General features: G+C 33.7%; 1 protein-coding gene across 3 annotated transcripts in view; it reads right to left on the reverse strand.

Annotated features, from left to right (window-relative positions):
* Positions 1-1,713: 1,713 nt before the first annotated feature.
* Positions 1,714-17,461, reverse strand: part of nphs1 (NPHS1 adhesion molecule, nephrin) — a 64,305-nt gene continuing 48,557 nt past the window's right edge. Inside the window, exons 18-30 of one of the 3 annotated variants that reach the window (XM_052615817.1) lie at positions 15,331-15,452; positions 14,698-14,860; positions 13,644-13,800; positions 12,484-12,635; positions 11,348-11,459; positions 10,039-10,220; positions 7,958-8,014; positions 6,190-6,306; positions 5,516-5,561; positions 4,313-4,436; positions 4,070-4,148; positions 2,535-2,677; positions 1,714-2,337 (exon numbers count right to left, since the gene is read on the reverse strand). In XM_052615817.1, coding sequence (XP_052471777.1) covers positions 2,221-2,337; positions 2,535-2,677; positions 4,070-4,148; positions 4,313-4,436; positions 5,516-5,561; positions 6,190-6,306; positions 7,958-8,014; positions 10,039-10,220; positions 11,348-11,459; positions 12,484-12,635; positions 13,644-13,800; positions 14,698-14,860; positions 15,331-15,452 — 1,571 coding nt within the window. In that variant the 3' untranslated portion in view covers positions 1,714-2,220. Of the gene's footprint in view, positions 2,338-2,534; positions 2,678-4,069; positions 4,152-4,312; positions 4,437-5,515; positions 5,562-6,189; positions 6,307-7,957; positions 8,015-10,038; positions 10,221-11,347; positions 11,460-12,483; positions 12,636-13,643; positions 13,801-14,697; positions 14,861-15,330; positions 15,453-17,461 lie in introns of all 3 variants that reach the window. The other 2 variants (XM_052615816.1, XM_052615818.1) reach the window with 2 other exon arrangements.

Below are 17,461 nucleotides of genomic sequence, written 5' to 3' on the forward strand. Positions count from 1 at the left end.
TTCGAAGATGCTTGTTCACAAGGCCCAGTTTGACGACGGATTTGCGTATCGTTTATTTCTTAAGGATGATGCAATCCCAACGAAAAAGGGTTACGATCGTGTGTTGGAACCGCATGCGGTGAGTAAAACTGCTTCAAATATCTCTGCCTCCTTGTTAGTGCGTCCCCTCCCATGCCAGAGACCCGGGTTCGAGCCCCGCTCGGAGCGAGTCGTTGCTGCTGCTGCTTTCATTCAGTTTCAGCCTCTGGATCATAAATAAACGGCTGAATCTGACTGTAAGCCATGGTTTGTTTTGGATGATGGGTTTTCCCTCACGGTAATGTCACAGCTTCCAACGCAAAAGCCTATTCGCGCTCGTGATTCTTTAGCTCCGCCCCCACACGTCAGGCCTCCAGCCGGTCGTGTTTTTCCGGGAAAAATCGGTACTGACTATCTTTCTCTTATGAATATAATAAAACTAAAGACTTTTTGGAGTTATGAAGGATGCAGTACTACTCTATATGTACTCAAGATTAACAGGATATTGAGTGAAAACGAGCATTTCACCCCCCCTTTAAAAATAGAATTGGTTAGTTAAATAATAGGTGTTTTTTTTGTTTTTGTTTTTTTGGTGAAAAAACTAAATAATAATAGAGAAACTAACTATTTTAGATAAAATTAACTACTGTTGGTACTTTTAGACATTTACTTTGATATTCAACTCAAATATTAAAGTATGATTAGTTATTTATTATTGTGATATTTACAAAGTAACTGAATTACATTTAGGGTGTATGCTATATTTTAAGTCTTTAGACCTCAACAGTCACTCTTTTCTGGGAAAAAGAAAGCATGGACATTCTCTAAAAGATACTAGATTATTGCAGAAAATAATAATAATAATAATAATAATAATAATAATAATAATAATAATAATAATAAAATAATAATATTATGCCTTTGGAATGACATGGAGGGTGAATATTTTTTTTTGAGGGGTGAATATTTTTAAGCCATCCTTTATTTTTCCCAAGCCAGCAATTTTGTCTCAGGCCAATACAAAATGTAGCCTTTGCCTAGAGTCCCTGTTTAACTCCTTATGATTGTGAGATCATATACATGACAACAATACAAATGTGTGTCATTGAAGGCTGTTATTGTTGTTGGCTTCCGCAGACTGAAGGATTCAAGACTTTTATCCCCGTTCACACATTCAAAGACTTCCTCTTGGGACAAAGCTCCACGCTTTCCAAGAATCCCAAGAGGAATGAATGCCATCAGGAAAAACCATTAATCTCAGGATAAATAATAGCATATTTGGTAGTATCTCATCGCTTAAAAGAAGCATTACATAACACTTGTGTTCTTGTTAAATTCTATAGGCCTCTGAAATGTGCACTCTTTACATGGTAACTAATTACATAATCAAGTCCTCAGTGATACAAATTAATGACCTAATATGCAATTACTAGTCTAGCTTGTAATTGCCCACTTATTGCTATTATAATTGATATTAACATGCAAAAATGGACCCTGGTCACATTTTAAAGGTCATGTGTGCCAATGTAAAAATCTTTTATTTATGTGGAAATAAACACTACAGGGCTCAGCTTCAAATAAGTTACTTATTTATTTATTTTATTTTTAACTTTCTAGCCATCAAAAAAAAAAAAAAAAAAAAAAAAAAAATCTAATTAATTGAATTAAAATGTCAGTTTCCATCAAAATAAAATAAAATGAAATAAAAATGAAATATTTTCAACATTACCAATCATCGGAAGTGCTTTCTGAGCTTCTGAAGGATCACATGTCACTGAAGACTGAAGTAATGATGCTGAAAATTCATCTTTGCATCACAGGAATAAATTACATTTTTAAATATATTCAAATAGAAAAGAGTTATTTTAAATGACAAAAATATTTCACAATATTACAATTTTTATTGTATTTTTGATCGAATAAACGCAGCCTCTGGGAGCATAAGAGATCTGATCCACTAAAATGGGAGCATACAAAGGAGGATGGCAGCAGCCGATCTCAAAAAAGCTTCTGATTTAGACCAAATTAAAAACAAATGTAATATTTATTTAACAATTTAAACATTTATGGTAACATTAAAATGCAAAAAAAGAACAGTCAACATATTTTAGACAAATAATAGGAAAAGTAAAAGTGGGAAATGTTTTATAAACCCAAACTGGTCTGGGGATAGAGCTGGTCTAGACCAGAGCCTCACTATCATTAAACCAGCTCTCCTCTGAGCTCAAACGGCAAGTCTGTGTCTCTTCTGCGTCTGTACACCATAGAATCATAAACTCCTCCTGTTATGTCCACATCAGCTTTACAGTATACCCTTCCCTGTGGAGACAAATGGAATAAACGGCAACTATAAACAGAAGCGAAACGGCAAACTGACAGTCTGTCATATATAAACTATTGCACCACTGTTCTGCAATACCATAATTCTGCAATCATAATGGAGCTTTTGTGTATGTATCCCTTGCATAGGTGCATCTTTCGAAATATAACCAACTGGTTGTTGGTTTCTCACCCACCTCATAGTAGGTGGATACTGGTGCTCGTGGATGAAATCGGGCAGCAGGGGGCAACAGTGAGAAACCCTGCAGGTCCTCGTATGTCCCCCAGCCTCTCACCTCCTCATAGTCATGCGTGAGAGGGTTTGTGCCGCGTCTGCCATCTGGAGGGAAGGAAACACAGCACATGCATACTTCAATGTGTACCTTCAAACTAATCCATAAACAACTGTCACTGGAGGGGTTTGCTCAAATTTTGAAAACTCACTTTGCCTAAAAACAAAAGAGCTTTTAAAAACAGAAATTTGATGTGATAAAAAATGCCTCCCCTCACACAATCAGTAAAGAACTAAGAAAATTATGTGTGCTAAGACAAGGATCACTATTAGGCCCAATCCCAATCCCAGTTCTACCCCTTAGCCCTTCCCCTTTCCGTGTCTTGATTCTCTTTTGGTTGGAGGGTAAGGGTAAGTGGAAGGGCCACATAGCCATTCAAACGAAGATTTTTCGGGACCACACTTCAAGCGAAGGGGTATGAATTATCTTGGCAACATGGCTGCTACAGCGAACACAAAGACACATAAATGTAAGATTTTTTGGCATGAGTAAAGATTTTAACGAAAATAAATAATTTGCTTTATGTTACATTCAATTGTGAGTTCATATTAACGGTCCTGTTACTCAAAAAAATGTTTGCAAAAAATCGCTAATATTTGCTAACTGCATATCATTACAGACTGCATGATAGTGCCACAGAATATGTCTGATCAGGACGATAACTGCCGTAGTTGTAGACATTGATGGGGGCTAATCCCCCCAATAATTAGAAATCGTTAAACCATTTTCTCAAATATTGCCTATTCGAGAGAGAGAGAGAGAGAGAGAGAGAGAAATGGAAGTTGCGTGTATTCGTGTCTGTGCGTTTAACTTTTTAGAGTGAGTTTAATCAAAAACAGCGATTGTATCCTCTCGTCGCTGGAAAATATAATGTAGCGTTTCAGGATTTAAACTGTATTTAATAAAAGTCGTGGGGCAGCGTTGACAAGTTTATTTTCTCCTGGATGTGAGCTGCACGATTTCTGATATGTGCGTGTGTCAGTAACCTGCTCATTAATAGAGAACTATTATTAAAGGCTTTAATGCACACCAGCACACCAGCACACATGTGTGTATTGTAAGAGCTAGACGACGAATGATGAAGTGTGACGTCATGGTAGTGGTGTCCCAATCCTTAGGGGAATATTTTCTCCCCTACCCCTTGACACTCTTTTTCAAGGGATAAGGGGAAGGGGTATGAAATAGAATTGGGATTGGGCCTTACTCTCATTCATCCTCAGGTTTGTTCATATTTGAAAGTTTCCAATGAAAGACGGACCTGAACCTTACAGTCTTACACTCAAAAAACCCTAGAAACGCTTTAGCGATGGGCCATAAACACTAACTTTTTTTTTTGCTAGATGGGCAGAAAATTATTTAGGAAGGGGATCAGAACTTGAAAGAGGCAAGATTTAAACCTATAAAAATTAAGTGTATAAAAACATTAGATGTAGTCTCACCATGATCCTCAGGCCCTTCAGGGTGAGTAAACAGAGCGGGGCTGTAGGCCTCGGTTGGGTAGTAATAATGAGAACCCTCCTGCTATTGAGGAAAAAGGACATCTTCAGTACTGATAAAACATTTTTGTGAACTCAGGTGTGATCTTTTCAGTACAAGACAGGAAAAATTTATTTGTATCTGTTTTGTTTTTTTATAAATCATGGGAAAGCTTGAACAGACTGCGTGAGTGTCCAGTGATATACCCGTCCGTAGCTCTCATAGACGCTGCTGTCAGGCTCGGAGCTGCTGTCAATGAGGAGCGTTCGCTGGGCCGTGGCGTTGATTAGCTCTCTGCTCGCATAGCGGGTTGAGCTGCTCACCGTGGACCTGCAGAAACACAGAAGCATCACATTCACAACAGACCGCACCTGAAAGTTAGAAAACATGACAAGAAAGAAGAACTTCTGCAAGCAGGGAGCAGTCAATAATTACAGATGCTCTGAAAATCTATCGAAATCTGTCCAAAATATATACATATATAATAACACTAATGCATCACCCACTATGCATGTTATATAATATTATATATACTGTATTTACATAAGTGAATTAATTATATATACTCAACTAAATTATTTATTAATATTCCTTTCATATTTGCTTTTGATTAACTATTATTAATGACATTTTTAAATAACTTAAAATATATTATTGTATATTATATAATGTAGTGTATGACTCACTTTTGCATATTAGACTTTATGCCTTAACACATCACGGTTTTATGTCTTAATGTTTACATGTCAGTGAATTAATAATACACACATTTAATAATAAATATTTATTTTTCTCTTCGATTTATTGTTGAATATTCTGGGTCTTTTTACAGAAGTGAAATGCTCTGCCTATGCCATTTTAAGTTAAATTAATAATAATAATAATAATAATAATAATAATAATAATAATAATAATAATAATGATAATAATAATAATAATAATTGCATGGACACTTTAAACTTCTCATTTTAAATATCCTATTAAAACTCCAAGACTTTTGTCTATTCTGCTTTTTTTTGGGTTCATGACTCACCTGTAGGCTGGTGAAATGAAAACTTCTCTGGAGGCTATTTATGGAGATGCAAGCTAAGCAGCATTTCTATATGCCATCTTAAGGGCTTCTATGACTACTGGAAGCTGAAGGCTTCATCCAGACAGGCAGAAGTTGTTCAGGATGCCTTTCAACCGTCACAGCATGCCTATTCTTGCTTGTTAACGCGGCTCGCTAAGGCTCACATCACCATTACTACAAATCTCTATAACCAAGTATTAAACTTTACGGCAGTAAATAACCACCTAGCAAACCTAGCATCATTGCAACAAGTTTAGCACTCACATTTTTATCAGCAAACTTACTAAGTGGGTATACCTGCAACAGAGCTTTGATTCAGAGAGGTAACGTGACTCACCTCTCCTCCTCGCTTTTAGTCTCCTGTGAAATGCTCCTGGTGTCCTCTGAGTGCAAAAAAAAAACAAATGAGAGTGGCGTGTTACAGGGCAGAGGTCACACGACAGAAATAAAATGAAAGCCAGGATGCCAGACAGACAGAACACAAGATTGTTTGCGTATGAAACATTCATCATACGCCATTTCAATTGTTGGTTTCTCCTTACAAATTGTGTTGTGACAGTAGCTTTAATAAACTGATAACAAGGGCCGTTCAAATTGAAAGCGAGAGGAGAGGACGACGGGTTCGTGAATAGAGAGGAAAAGAAAGAAAAAAGGGAGCGAGAGATGAGAGGGGAGAGACAAGACACCTGACAGTTTGAAGGAAGGGGCGAGGCGAAAAAAAGACAGATGGGGTGAGTGAGAGAGAAAATGACAGAGGACAAAAGGGAAGGGGTTAGATAAGGGGAGAGACGAAGGGAGGAAGTGACAGCTGCCGGGGAAAGAAGAGATGGCGGGATGATGCAGATGGCTGAGGAGGTAGCGTGGATTTAAAAGTGAGAAATCATATTAGGATTCAGACAGTTCATCCCTTTTGCCCTGCGTGCTGTCGCTGAGAGTCGACCAGTTTAGGACACGCTGTCTACAGCACAAAGTAGAAATGGCGACAAGCTGAGAAGTTACGCTGTCAATTACCTTTCAGGCTCCTCCTTCTTTTCCATTTGGCGAATAGAAAGCAGCTCAGAGGGTTTAGGAACAACAGAAGACCGCCCACAACCAAGATCACCACCACATAGACAGGAAGACCACGACCTGTTGAGAAACAAGAGTTTTGGAATAAAAACCATGTAATGTGTCTGGACCACAAAATGTATTTGAACGCTAATTGACTTCAAGCTGTAAAAGACAGAAATTTAGGAAACGTTTTGGGTTTGGTGTTTTTCCTCATGTAACATCTATAGAAGAAATCATCTCCAGTTTTATTTATTTTTTATTTTTTTCATGGCTAACTGACTGGGAGTGTAGCATTTATTTTTATATAATAAAATTAAATATTTAAATTATAATGAAAAATTGTATTTAAAACAACAATAAAAATCCTACTACTATTACTTGTATCAATTAATATTATTATTGTCATTATATCATTATCATTATTGTCATTATTATTATTATTAATAATAATAAAATATTATTATTTTATTTAAATACACAAACATTAGCTAATAATAATAATAATAATAATAATAATAATAATAATAATAATAATAATAATAATAATCCACAAAGCTTTTCCTCATTTATTTTGTTTAGTGTTGAATGAGGTAATGAAAGCCATTTTTAAAAAATAATAATACTTAGAAATATTATATTTGATTTATTATATTATATTTAATCAATTATTATTATTAAAAACCTTTTTTCACAGTACTTCTCATGTGTCTAACATTGAATAGGGTAAATAAAGCCAATGATATTAATTCAAATTTTTATATAAAAAAATAATAATAATAATAATAAAAAAATAAAAAAAAAATATATATATATATATATATATATATATATATATATATATATATATATATATATATATATATATATATATATATATATATATATATATTATTGATTAAATTCTTATTATTAAGCTTTGTATCATTTTATATAATTTATTATTATTACATTATAACATCCATTTCAAACATTCATATAAAATCAGCCTGACACCAGTTGCTTAAAGCTATTTGCAAAAACAGCTCAAAATCATGTTAGTTGGCCACAAGATATTTTAATGGCAGTTGTTCTGAAATTCACACACATTTATGTGTGTTCATGATGTCTTGGGTTGAATTTGCACAACTATGCATCACCGTCTTGTTGGATTTGCTATACTATATGTCACAGTTTTGTAGTCGAGAGCGTGTGATTGGTACAGATTTGACACGCTCGAGTCATGCTTCACCGCGTGAAAATACCTCCAACACCACAATAACTAGTTTATTCACTCAGACGAAAGACGCTGAAGAATCTCTCCCAGAAAACAAACTGCCTCACACAGTCTATCATTCCCAAATCAAACTGATGACATAGGAACTATCCAAGGAAATTTAAAACCCTAATGAATCTTTTCTACACAAACCCAATCAAAATGCAAAACAGTATCGGACCTTCCTCGAATTTGCTGCAAGCTAATGTCAGTTTATTTTGTATCCCGACTCAAGGGTCAATAACTGCCATGCTGTCCCATAAAACAGCACCAAAGAGTTGAGGATTATAGCCTGAGCAAACCTGCAGCGAGGAAAACATTGAGCTCCAAGGCTTTATGAATGCACAGGAAACGGCATGGTAAAGGCCACGGAAACTGAAGTATGAGCTGAGAAATTGATCTGAATTCTGGGGTGTCAGGCCTTTTCTACATTTGATAAATAGCAGCTGCAGTAAGCTGGAGGAAGAAATGCAGCACCTGCAAGAGCCGAGTCCTGGTCTGCTGGGGAGACCCCTTCATCCGCTTCCTCCGCATCTGAGAGAGAGAGAGAGAGAGAGAGAGAGAGAGAAGGTAAATCACTTAATGCAAGAGAAGAGGTTACATAGTGCAGTCACCTTATTCTGCTCTGAACTAAGAGTCTAAGATCAGAAATTGCAAACTGAAATTGCATTTGATTTATGCATTTTTCTATGCATTTAAAACTAATTTAAGATTAAAAAAAAACAACAACTGAAAAACACTTTGCATCAACACTAGTACTATGTATGTCTGAGTCCATTAGAGTGGACAGCAAAAACAGAGTAGAAAGGAAAATAATGAATTCCACTGAAAGCACAGAGGTACCAGTGTGTAAAATAAAACATTATGGACCCATTGTGATGTGTAAAGACTTTAGTCGGAGTAAATGGCATATTTAATTTGACACAAACGAAAACGAGGCACTTGAATGGACTGTACTTACATGTCCCTGTTTTCATTTGCATTAAATTACATATGGCTTCTGCTCGACTGAAGTGAGTTAAAATAAGGTGACTGTGGAATACAGAGTATGCACCTACACTACACAATCACCTAACGCTTTTTTATGGTCTAGTTATTGTTGAATGCTGCTCAAGCTAAAACATATATGCCGTATGTGTTCAAACAGAGGATTTATGGTTTTATTGGAGTTTTAGAGAGGACTGTACAAACTGAACTGTGCTACTAGTTGTTATTCATCCTTAAAGCGAAAGTTCAGGTAGAAATGCTTTTGAAATGTCCATGCAAATACAAAAGTATTTTTTTTTATATACACTGTAATAATACAAAACTGTTAAAAAGTTTTTTTTTTTTTTCAAAGAAAATATTTTTATTAAATAAGAATCCATTAATTTGATCAAAAGTGACAGTGAAGGCATAATATTACAAAACATTTCTATTTCAAATAAATGCTCTTGTTTTTGAATGTTCCATTCATCAAAGCATCCTGAAAAATAAATAAATAAATAGCACTGCAAATGTTTTCAAAATGTATAATAATAAGAAGAAGAAGTGTTTTCAAATCAGCAATGAATTCTGAAGGATCATGTGACACTGATGTGACTGGAGTAATGATGCCGAAAATTCCTCTTTGTGCCACAGGAATAAATTAAATTTTAATATATATGCAAATAGAAAATAGTTATTTTAAATTTTAATACTATTACATTATTGTACTGTACTTTTAATCATATAAATGAAGAGACTAAAAAGTCTTTCCGACACCATACTTTTGAATGGTAGCGTAAATGATGGCAAACATGGTTCTCTTGTACCATGACAAATACATTCAGTCATGTTTGACTGCCTAAATGCAAATAAGATATTTTAAGTTAACAAAAAAACTATAGATGATTTTTGATGTTGTATGACTTCTATGTTCCTGTTTTGGACCTTGACAGCCACCGGTCACTGTATGGGTTTGTTGTATGGAAAAGAGAAGCTTGAAAAATTTTTTAAATATCTCCTTTTGTGCTTCTTCTTAGACAGTGAGCAAAATATGGCATAATTTTGCTTAAAATTGCTGATAATTGTTAAATAAGTACGGTTTGTTAGTTCTGCTATCAATGAACTCTGAGCTAAATTGTGTTTTCCGTATTTTTCCGTCAGCTGCCTGTGCTCATTACTAATTTATTTTGCAAATCAAATGCTATGACATTACAATTGCTGAATTCATTATGTTTGCAGAGGGAATGTAGCTTATCATCATTTATCATACATCACATGGTTTTGTTTTCTGTCTCTATCCCTCTATCGCTCGATTTTTCTCCCTCTCACTCACAAACCCGGCAAGATACAGACTGAAATATGCATTCAGAAAACACACTGTGGCACTGATTGGGGTAGACATGAGGCTCAGCCGTGATCTTTGCATTACAAATGAGATGTGATTGGTCGCATTGATGAATGGCTCATCAAATCAGTGGAAAGTAAAGCCGGTGTCTGAACCTACCAGAAAACCATCATGGTTGGAACCCAAATGACAAATAATTGAGTTTATGTGTCGGTAAGCTTTATTAGACAGGCTGAGCTAAATGTACCGGCAGTGGTGACGCTCAGGATTTTGTTGTTGTCTGCATAGCTGCTCTCTCCCATTGTATTGATAGCGTTGACTGAAAGGTTGTATGTAGTGGAAGGGTTAAGGCCTGTGACTGTGTACACAGTAGCTGTTGGAGGAAACACGTCCACATACATGAAACTGGCTGATCCCGCCCACCGGTACCTGTCAATCAAAAAGATGCTAATGTTTATATACTGTTTTTATACATTTCTAAATTAAACTTATTTTTTCCTTTAATTCTTTGTTCATGTTACGTTCTTGCATGCCCCTTGGCTTTCATACAGTTCAGTCTGAAAGTCTGAGATTTAATAGAAATGCTTCTGTTTTTTTAAGTTTTTGTATTACCAAATGTATTATCACATAAGAATCTGAATGAAAAGTTGAATTAAAAATGTAAAGAAATTTAAAATGTAATATACTTGAAGCTTCTTTAATTTCAATTGATGTCTTTTTTATATATATAATTTTTTTTAATACATTTTTATATCACACTTTTATTCACAATGGGGTCCAAACACTAATGAAACAGTTTTTATTTTATTTTTAAAAAAATTTTCAGCTCATACTTTTGTACAGAATATACTATTATTAAATATTTTTTCACAAAGTAATTTGCATAAAAAATTTAATTTAATATAAACAGGAATTTAATAATATATTATATTTGGTTTGTCAGGCTTTTGCTTTAATGACAGTAAAACTAGAGCTGCATGAACTCCACAAGTCTATATAAAACAAAATGACTATGTGATCAGCATGATTTAAGAATGATAAAAAAAAAAAAAATAAATACATCTTAAAATTAATAAGAAATATTTAGAATTTTGCATTCAAGGTGTTCACCTTGAGTACAGAATTTCAAATATATCTTGTTATTTTTACATAATAAATTGTTTTACATTTTTCCAAATTCTAAATTATAATAATAATAATAATAATAATAATAATAATAATAATAATAATAATCATAAAAAAATATTTTTAAAGATTTGTTAATTTTTTTATTATTATTATTTAAATTGTATTTTATTTAAGTCAGATTTAGATTTTCTCACTTTCATTATGGTCTCAAACCTCTGGACCAGACTGAATTACTGTGAGCTGTGACATAAACCTCCCTTTCCTATCAGGGAAGCATATATGGTGCTATGGACTTAGATAAAAACATTTAAACATCAGCTGACTGAAATGTGTGCAGTGTTGTGACACTAGAGACTGAGAGATAAAGCACACCCACAACACACACCACATGTTCTAGACACCTCACAGCGCATTATTGACAACTTCACCTGACACGGAAGTTCTGTGTCAAACCACCGTCAAATCCAGGCATCCATTCCAGAGTTACAGAGTTATGGTCGACACGGAGCAGCTTCAGGTCTGATGGGGGATCGGGGTGGTCTGAGACACACGCAGAGAAACAGAGAGAACACAAGCTCATTAAAAATACAACTACTGCCTGTATCTTATTGTGTTGTTCTGAGAATGTTTATTTAAGTGGAAAAGAGAGACAGAGAGAAAAAAAATGAACAGGCTACTTTTCTGTCAGAAAGAAATATGCGTGTCAATAATACACTTAATACACAGTTAATACACAGTTTTGGAAGAGGGTGAAGGGGTCAATCCAAAATCACAAAGCAGGGAGCAAAAATCAGCATCCTTCCATTTCCCAGTCGATTGATGATAAGAAGCACATAAAATGTATCACCGCTGCATATTCATCGCAGTAAAAAGGGATTTGGACAAAAAAAGAAGCTGATATTGGATTGTATTTCATGGTTTTTATGATAAACACACCACAGACCTTAGAGAAACAGAGAGAGCAACAGAAAAACAGCACACACACACTCACACACACACACATATTTGTGTATATGTGTATATATTAGATATTAGAAATTACAGACTCATTATAGATTTAGAATATAAATCAAAATTATTTACAATTAAAACTTTTTATTTATTTACTTTATTTATTTTTTGTGTACAACGTAAAAAAGTTAAATAACTTGCATTAACAAAGGGGGGGGGGGGGGGGGGGGTCATAATTGTGAGAGAGAGATACCCAGATCACTCGACCCTATTGTTCTGTAAATTAAGGGACAGCCTGAAAAAAAAAGCAGCTGTTGATTACCACAACTGAATAATTAATATCGCAATTGCTGCCCAGGTCGAGAAAATCTAAATCTCATTGCTGAGCAGAAATCTCTTTCATGGTTCTGCTCATCTTTTTTATGTGCGCTTCTGAGTTGGAGATAAAAAATGTGACACCCAGACGCCTGTGTCTGTTTTTTCTCATTTATAACATTTTTATTTATTCATACGTGTATGCTAATCACATCCGCCTTTCAATAAGGATCAAGAGAAGGTGACCTGGCCAGTCTCCAGCGTGGCACTGAAATGCTCACTTCCTGTTTGTACGTACTGGTGCTGAGGAGCTGGATGTCTAGAGAGTCCGCTCCCATGCTGTTGTGGGCGGTGCAGGTGAAGATGGCGTAGTCCAGCGCTGCGCTCACGTTTATGACTGTCAGAATGCTGGTGTGTACGGTCCCTGCAACCTCCGTCTTCTCCTCGTACCTGTCAAATAAAGTCACAAAAACACTAATATGAGATATTCAGTACTGAAACACAATCTTAACAGATTCGCATTTGCCATTTCCTTAAGGGACTGAAAATCTGCAAAGCCACAAATCTGTAACTATATGGTTATTAAGAAAGAAAAGTATGGGCACACTTCAGTATGCAAACTAAAAAGAAGCTCTATCTATCTATCCATCCATCTATCCATCTATCTATCTTTCTATCTAAATAATTTTGTGTAATCTTTGATATATATATTATATATATTATTTGATATATATATTATATTTTATTTTATATATATATATATATATATATACACACACAGATACAGATTTATACAAATATATTTTATTAATATATTTAATATTAATAATTTACATTTTGTGACAGATGGATAGCATATCTAAGGCTGAAATTAAACATTAAGTAAAAGCATCACAATAGTCTTTGTTCATTGGTTAAAACTGAAACAATAATAAAAAATAACAAAATAAAATATTTAAAAAAGTAAAAAACAAAAAAAAAACCTTGTTGAGAAGAAAACAAACAATATTTGATGAGTTTCAATAATACAATGCAGCCTTGCAAGCCCTAACAAACACCATCATTACAAGTCCTAAAACACATGAAACAAACACATGCACACATACTTAAACTTTAAACACTGTCATTACACATTCCAGACACACACACACACACACACACACACACACAGGTATGTGATCATGGCTGCTGCACATGAAAAAAAAAAAAAAACTCTCTTTCTCTCTTGAAAAACACACAAAGTGCTTACAGAGCTATCGAATTGGAACTGCTCATTGATTTATACTCTTTTTAAATTAAGCAAATCATAATCATATATACTCAAATTATAATTCTGGGTTATCTTTTTAAGAGGTGTATAAAGACATTGATTTCCGAATGAACATAGCTTCAACAAACCCAATCACATGCAGCAGAGCATGATATCCCATGACGCTACTATTAACAAGAGTGGATCACCTGGGGTTGCCGAGGTCTAAAGGGAATCCATTTTTTGCCCAGGTGAACTGGACCCGAGGAACGCCTAGTGCCTGACAAACCACATTTGCATCGCTGCTGCCGTCCCCTCGGCTGGCCACCTTCCTCCACTGCGGCCCCTTCTGAAGCTCTGGAGCAACTGCAGAAACATAGAACAAGTGTTTAAAAGACCGGAGCTCATTTACAGGCTGAGACCAAATCCCTTATCATCACTGCATTATTTTATTGAATAGAGTACAGTACTGTTTCTGTGTATGAAATAAGTCTCTTATGATCACCAAGGCTGCATTTATTTGAATAACAACTACAATGACAACTGCAACACTGTGAAATATTACTACAATTTAAAATAACTGTTTTCAATATCAATTTATTAAAATATAATTTATTCCTATGATGCAAAGCTGATTTTTTTTTTTTTGCATCATTACTCCAGTCTTCAGTGTCATATGTTTCTCAGAAATCATTCTGATATGATGATTTGCTGCTCAACAAACATTTCTCATTATTATCAATGTGAAAAAGTAGTGTTGCTTTATATATATATATATATATATATATATATATATATATATATATATATATATATATATATATTTTTTTTTTTTTTTTTTTTTTTTTTTTTTTGCAAACATGACATTTCTTCAGAAGTTCAATCTAACAGCATTTATTTGAAATAGATTTATGTGTTACATTGTCATACATGTCTTTACTACCACCTCAGATAAACTAAATGTGTCTTTGCTGATTAAAAGTAGTACTTTGTAATGGTAGTGTTTATTTTGTTATCATCTTGTAAGAGATTATGGTTTGAGTTACTACTGAATACAAATGCAGTCTGTTTAATCTTCACAAAAATATCCTTAAAGTTGTTAGTATTTAATCATCTCATATTCATTATTTTGAATCAATTTTCACTCAAACTAAAAGGGCCTATATTCTAAATTATCTAATTTCTCAAAAGAAAAGTCCAGACTTACTGGTTAATATATATTTTAACCCATGTATAGTGTATAGTGTGACTAGCAGTACTCACAGCGTACGATGAGTTGTCCTTCCACACTGCCAGGAGGCGCTACGCCGTTGTCCGCTGTACACTTGTAAAAACCTGCCCGGTCACGGGTCACCTCATAAATAGTTAACAAACCAGTTCCTTCATCTTCACTCTCCTCTCCCAGATCATCGACTTCCCCTTCACCCTAAATGCAAAACACACACACACACTCCTGTGGAACTCATAGAAAAGCCACAAACTCACAAACAAAAAGTTTGAAAAATCCCATATACTGACTAAGATCGTGGGACACTATAGATGCCGAAATGGTCGGAAACGGCCCCTAACGCTGAGAAATGTGGCCTTTGGAAAGGAAGATTTAATGAAAGCTATTTTTCTCCATTTAGGCCAGGAGTATGAAACATAAAGGTGAGACATTGTTGTAGTTAGAAGGGTGAAATATAGCACCTTTGTTACAGGGTAGCTGTGACGCATGCTTAGAGAAGAGAAGTCGGAGAGAAAGAGGGAGTTAGAGACAAAGAGGAGAGATGTGGGAGATAAATAGAGGTGATAAAAGGAGAGAAAACTAAGGACAATATTGTGGGGAAAGGATGAGAAGAAGCAAAAGAGAAAGCGGGGAGAAAGCAAAAGAGAAATGAGAAAGACATCGCTCACCATCCACTTCCAGGAAAACATACTGTAGGTGATGGGGTTGGCATCAGCGATGCACAGTAAGTCTGCAGTGTCTCCCAAGTTCACATACACAGGATCAGACTTCATACGCACAGTAGGGGCATCTGGAGGTCAAACAAAAATAACATCAAAATAAGAGAAGCATTTATTGTATTGTATTTTATAATGTCTATTACACATATTTTTTATAATATAAAAAGGTAGAAATAATTCTATAATGCATAAATAATAATGTTTAATAGTGATTCAATCGTTTATTATATAGGATTATGATTTAGAATTTTCTTTATTTCACATTTTCAGCTTTCATTTTAGTTTTAGTCATTTTATGTGCTTTTGTCATTATTATGATTATTATATGTCAATTTAGCTTTATTTTTCTAAATTTTGGAAAACTTATTTTATTTGGCATGTAATTTTTTTTTTTTTCCATCTAGAATTTTCTTTATTTCATATTTTAAGCATTTATTTTAGTAATCTTATGTGCTTATGTTATTATTTTTATTATTATATTTTCAATTTAGCTTTAGTTTTTCTACATTTTGGCAAACTTCTTTTATTTGGCATGGGAATTCTTTTTTTTATTTCAATTTATGTTTTTCATCTTATATTTATAGCAACGTTTAGCTTTATTTCAATTTACGAAAATATTTTTTTCTATTTTTTCAGTTTTATTTAATAACATTGTGCTATGTTTATGAATAAATACAAACTCAATATAGTATATAATATAAAAAAAACCCCAAAAGAATAACAACATTTTAATCAATCTGCACTTGCTAAATAACAAACATTCTATTTATAAAATATCAAAATAAAATCTAAAATGATTTAACTACATTATAACTATAAAACAAACATAAAATGGAATAAAAAATGGCATTCAATATGATAGCGTCATTTGCTTATACTTGTTCTTCATTTAATGTGTGCTATACATGTAAGAATGAACGTCTTGCCAGACTTGCCTCTGTTTAAGTCTCGATACTATGCGCCTCTGCACTTCCTGTTTGAATTATTCACAGACAGTGGAAAAAACCTTAACAGTCAAGGTCTATTGTAATGTTGTCCCTATTACTGTTATTTCAAACCCTCATGTATTCCTCCATGGCTGGCTGCAAACAGTCTTCAAGTCACTGTGGCTACAGCACAGGCCGCACGTGTTAGAACAGAAGTAATGCTTACTGAGACAAAATAACAACACTCTCGAACGGCTACAGAATTCACACCACCTCAAGAAGTATCTGCCACACTCTGTTACAGCTGACATTTCTAGATGCTTGCACTGACCAGCTAAGGTCTACACAGGTCATCCGTGCTGATACAATAACAGAATTGCTATTAATAAATTACATTTATAGCCATGGCCATTCATTACTATTTAGCCATAAAAGTTCTTTCTCCCAGAGCTCTAATATTTCAAAGACAGAAACAGAAGCACCAAATGTTACTTGTCTTTAGAGATTTCTGTTAATTCAATTCTTTATTTCATGCACTCCTACACTTCATTTATTCATCACCTCTCACAATTACAGAGAAAAAAAAAAGAAAAGAAAAGAAACATTAAAACAAAACATTAATAATCTCAATGTGAATGCCCCAACAAATTAAGTGCAAATAAAATATTATATAAAATAAATATTATAAACCAATTATACCTATCTATCTTATATAAATAATGATATAAAAACAGATAAAATCAAACATCCTTTGACTATGAATAAATTCATTCATATTTCTAAAACATATACATAAAACAAAATATTTTAAAATAAAATATTGCATTTGCTATAAATAAACATTATATTGATAAAATATCAAAATAAAAAATGTAACAAAAGTAAAAAATAAATAAATAAATGAAATATCACTGCTATGATATAAATATAAAAATAGCAAATGTAGTATAATATAAATATATAACTATATATAACTATATATATTAGCTAGAATAATCTTTTGACTAAGAATATTTATAAAATATCAAAATTAAACAAAAGCATTTTTAAAAATCAAACTGCTGCATTTGTTATTATAATAAATATAAAAAAATTAATTATGAAATAAAATGATTTGACTATGACTATAAATACAATAACTATAATTATAAAAG

This window comes from Carassius gibelio, chromosome A15 (genome assembly GCF_023724105.1).
Source record: "Carassius gibelio isolate Cgi1373 ecotype wild population from Czech Republic chromosome A15, carGib1.2-hapl.c, whole genome shotgun sequence".
In the NCBI taxonomy this organism is placed as follows: Eukaryota; Metazoa; Chordata; class Actinopteri; order Cypriniformes; family Cyprinidae; genus Carassius; species Carassius gibelio.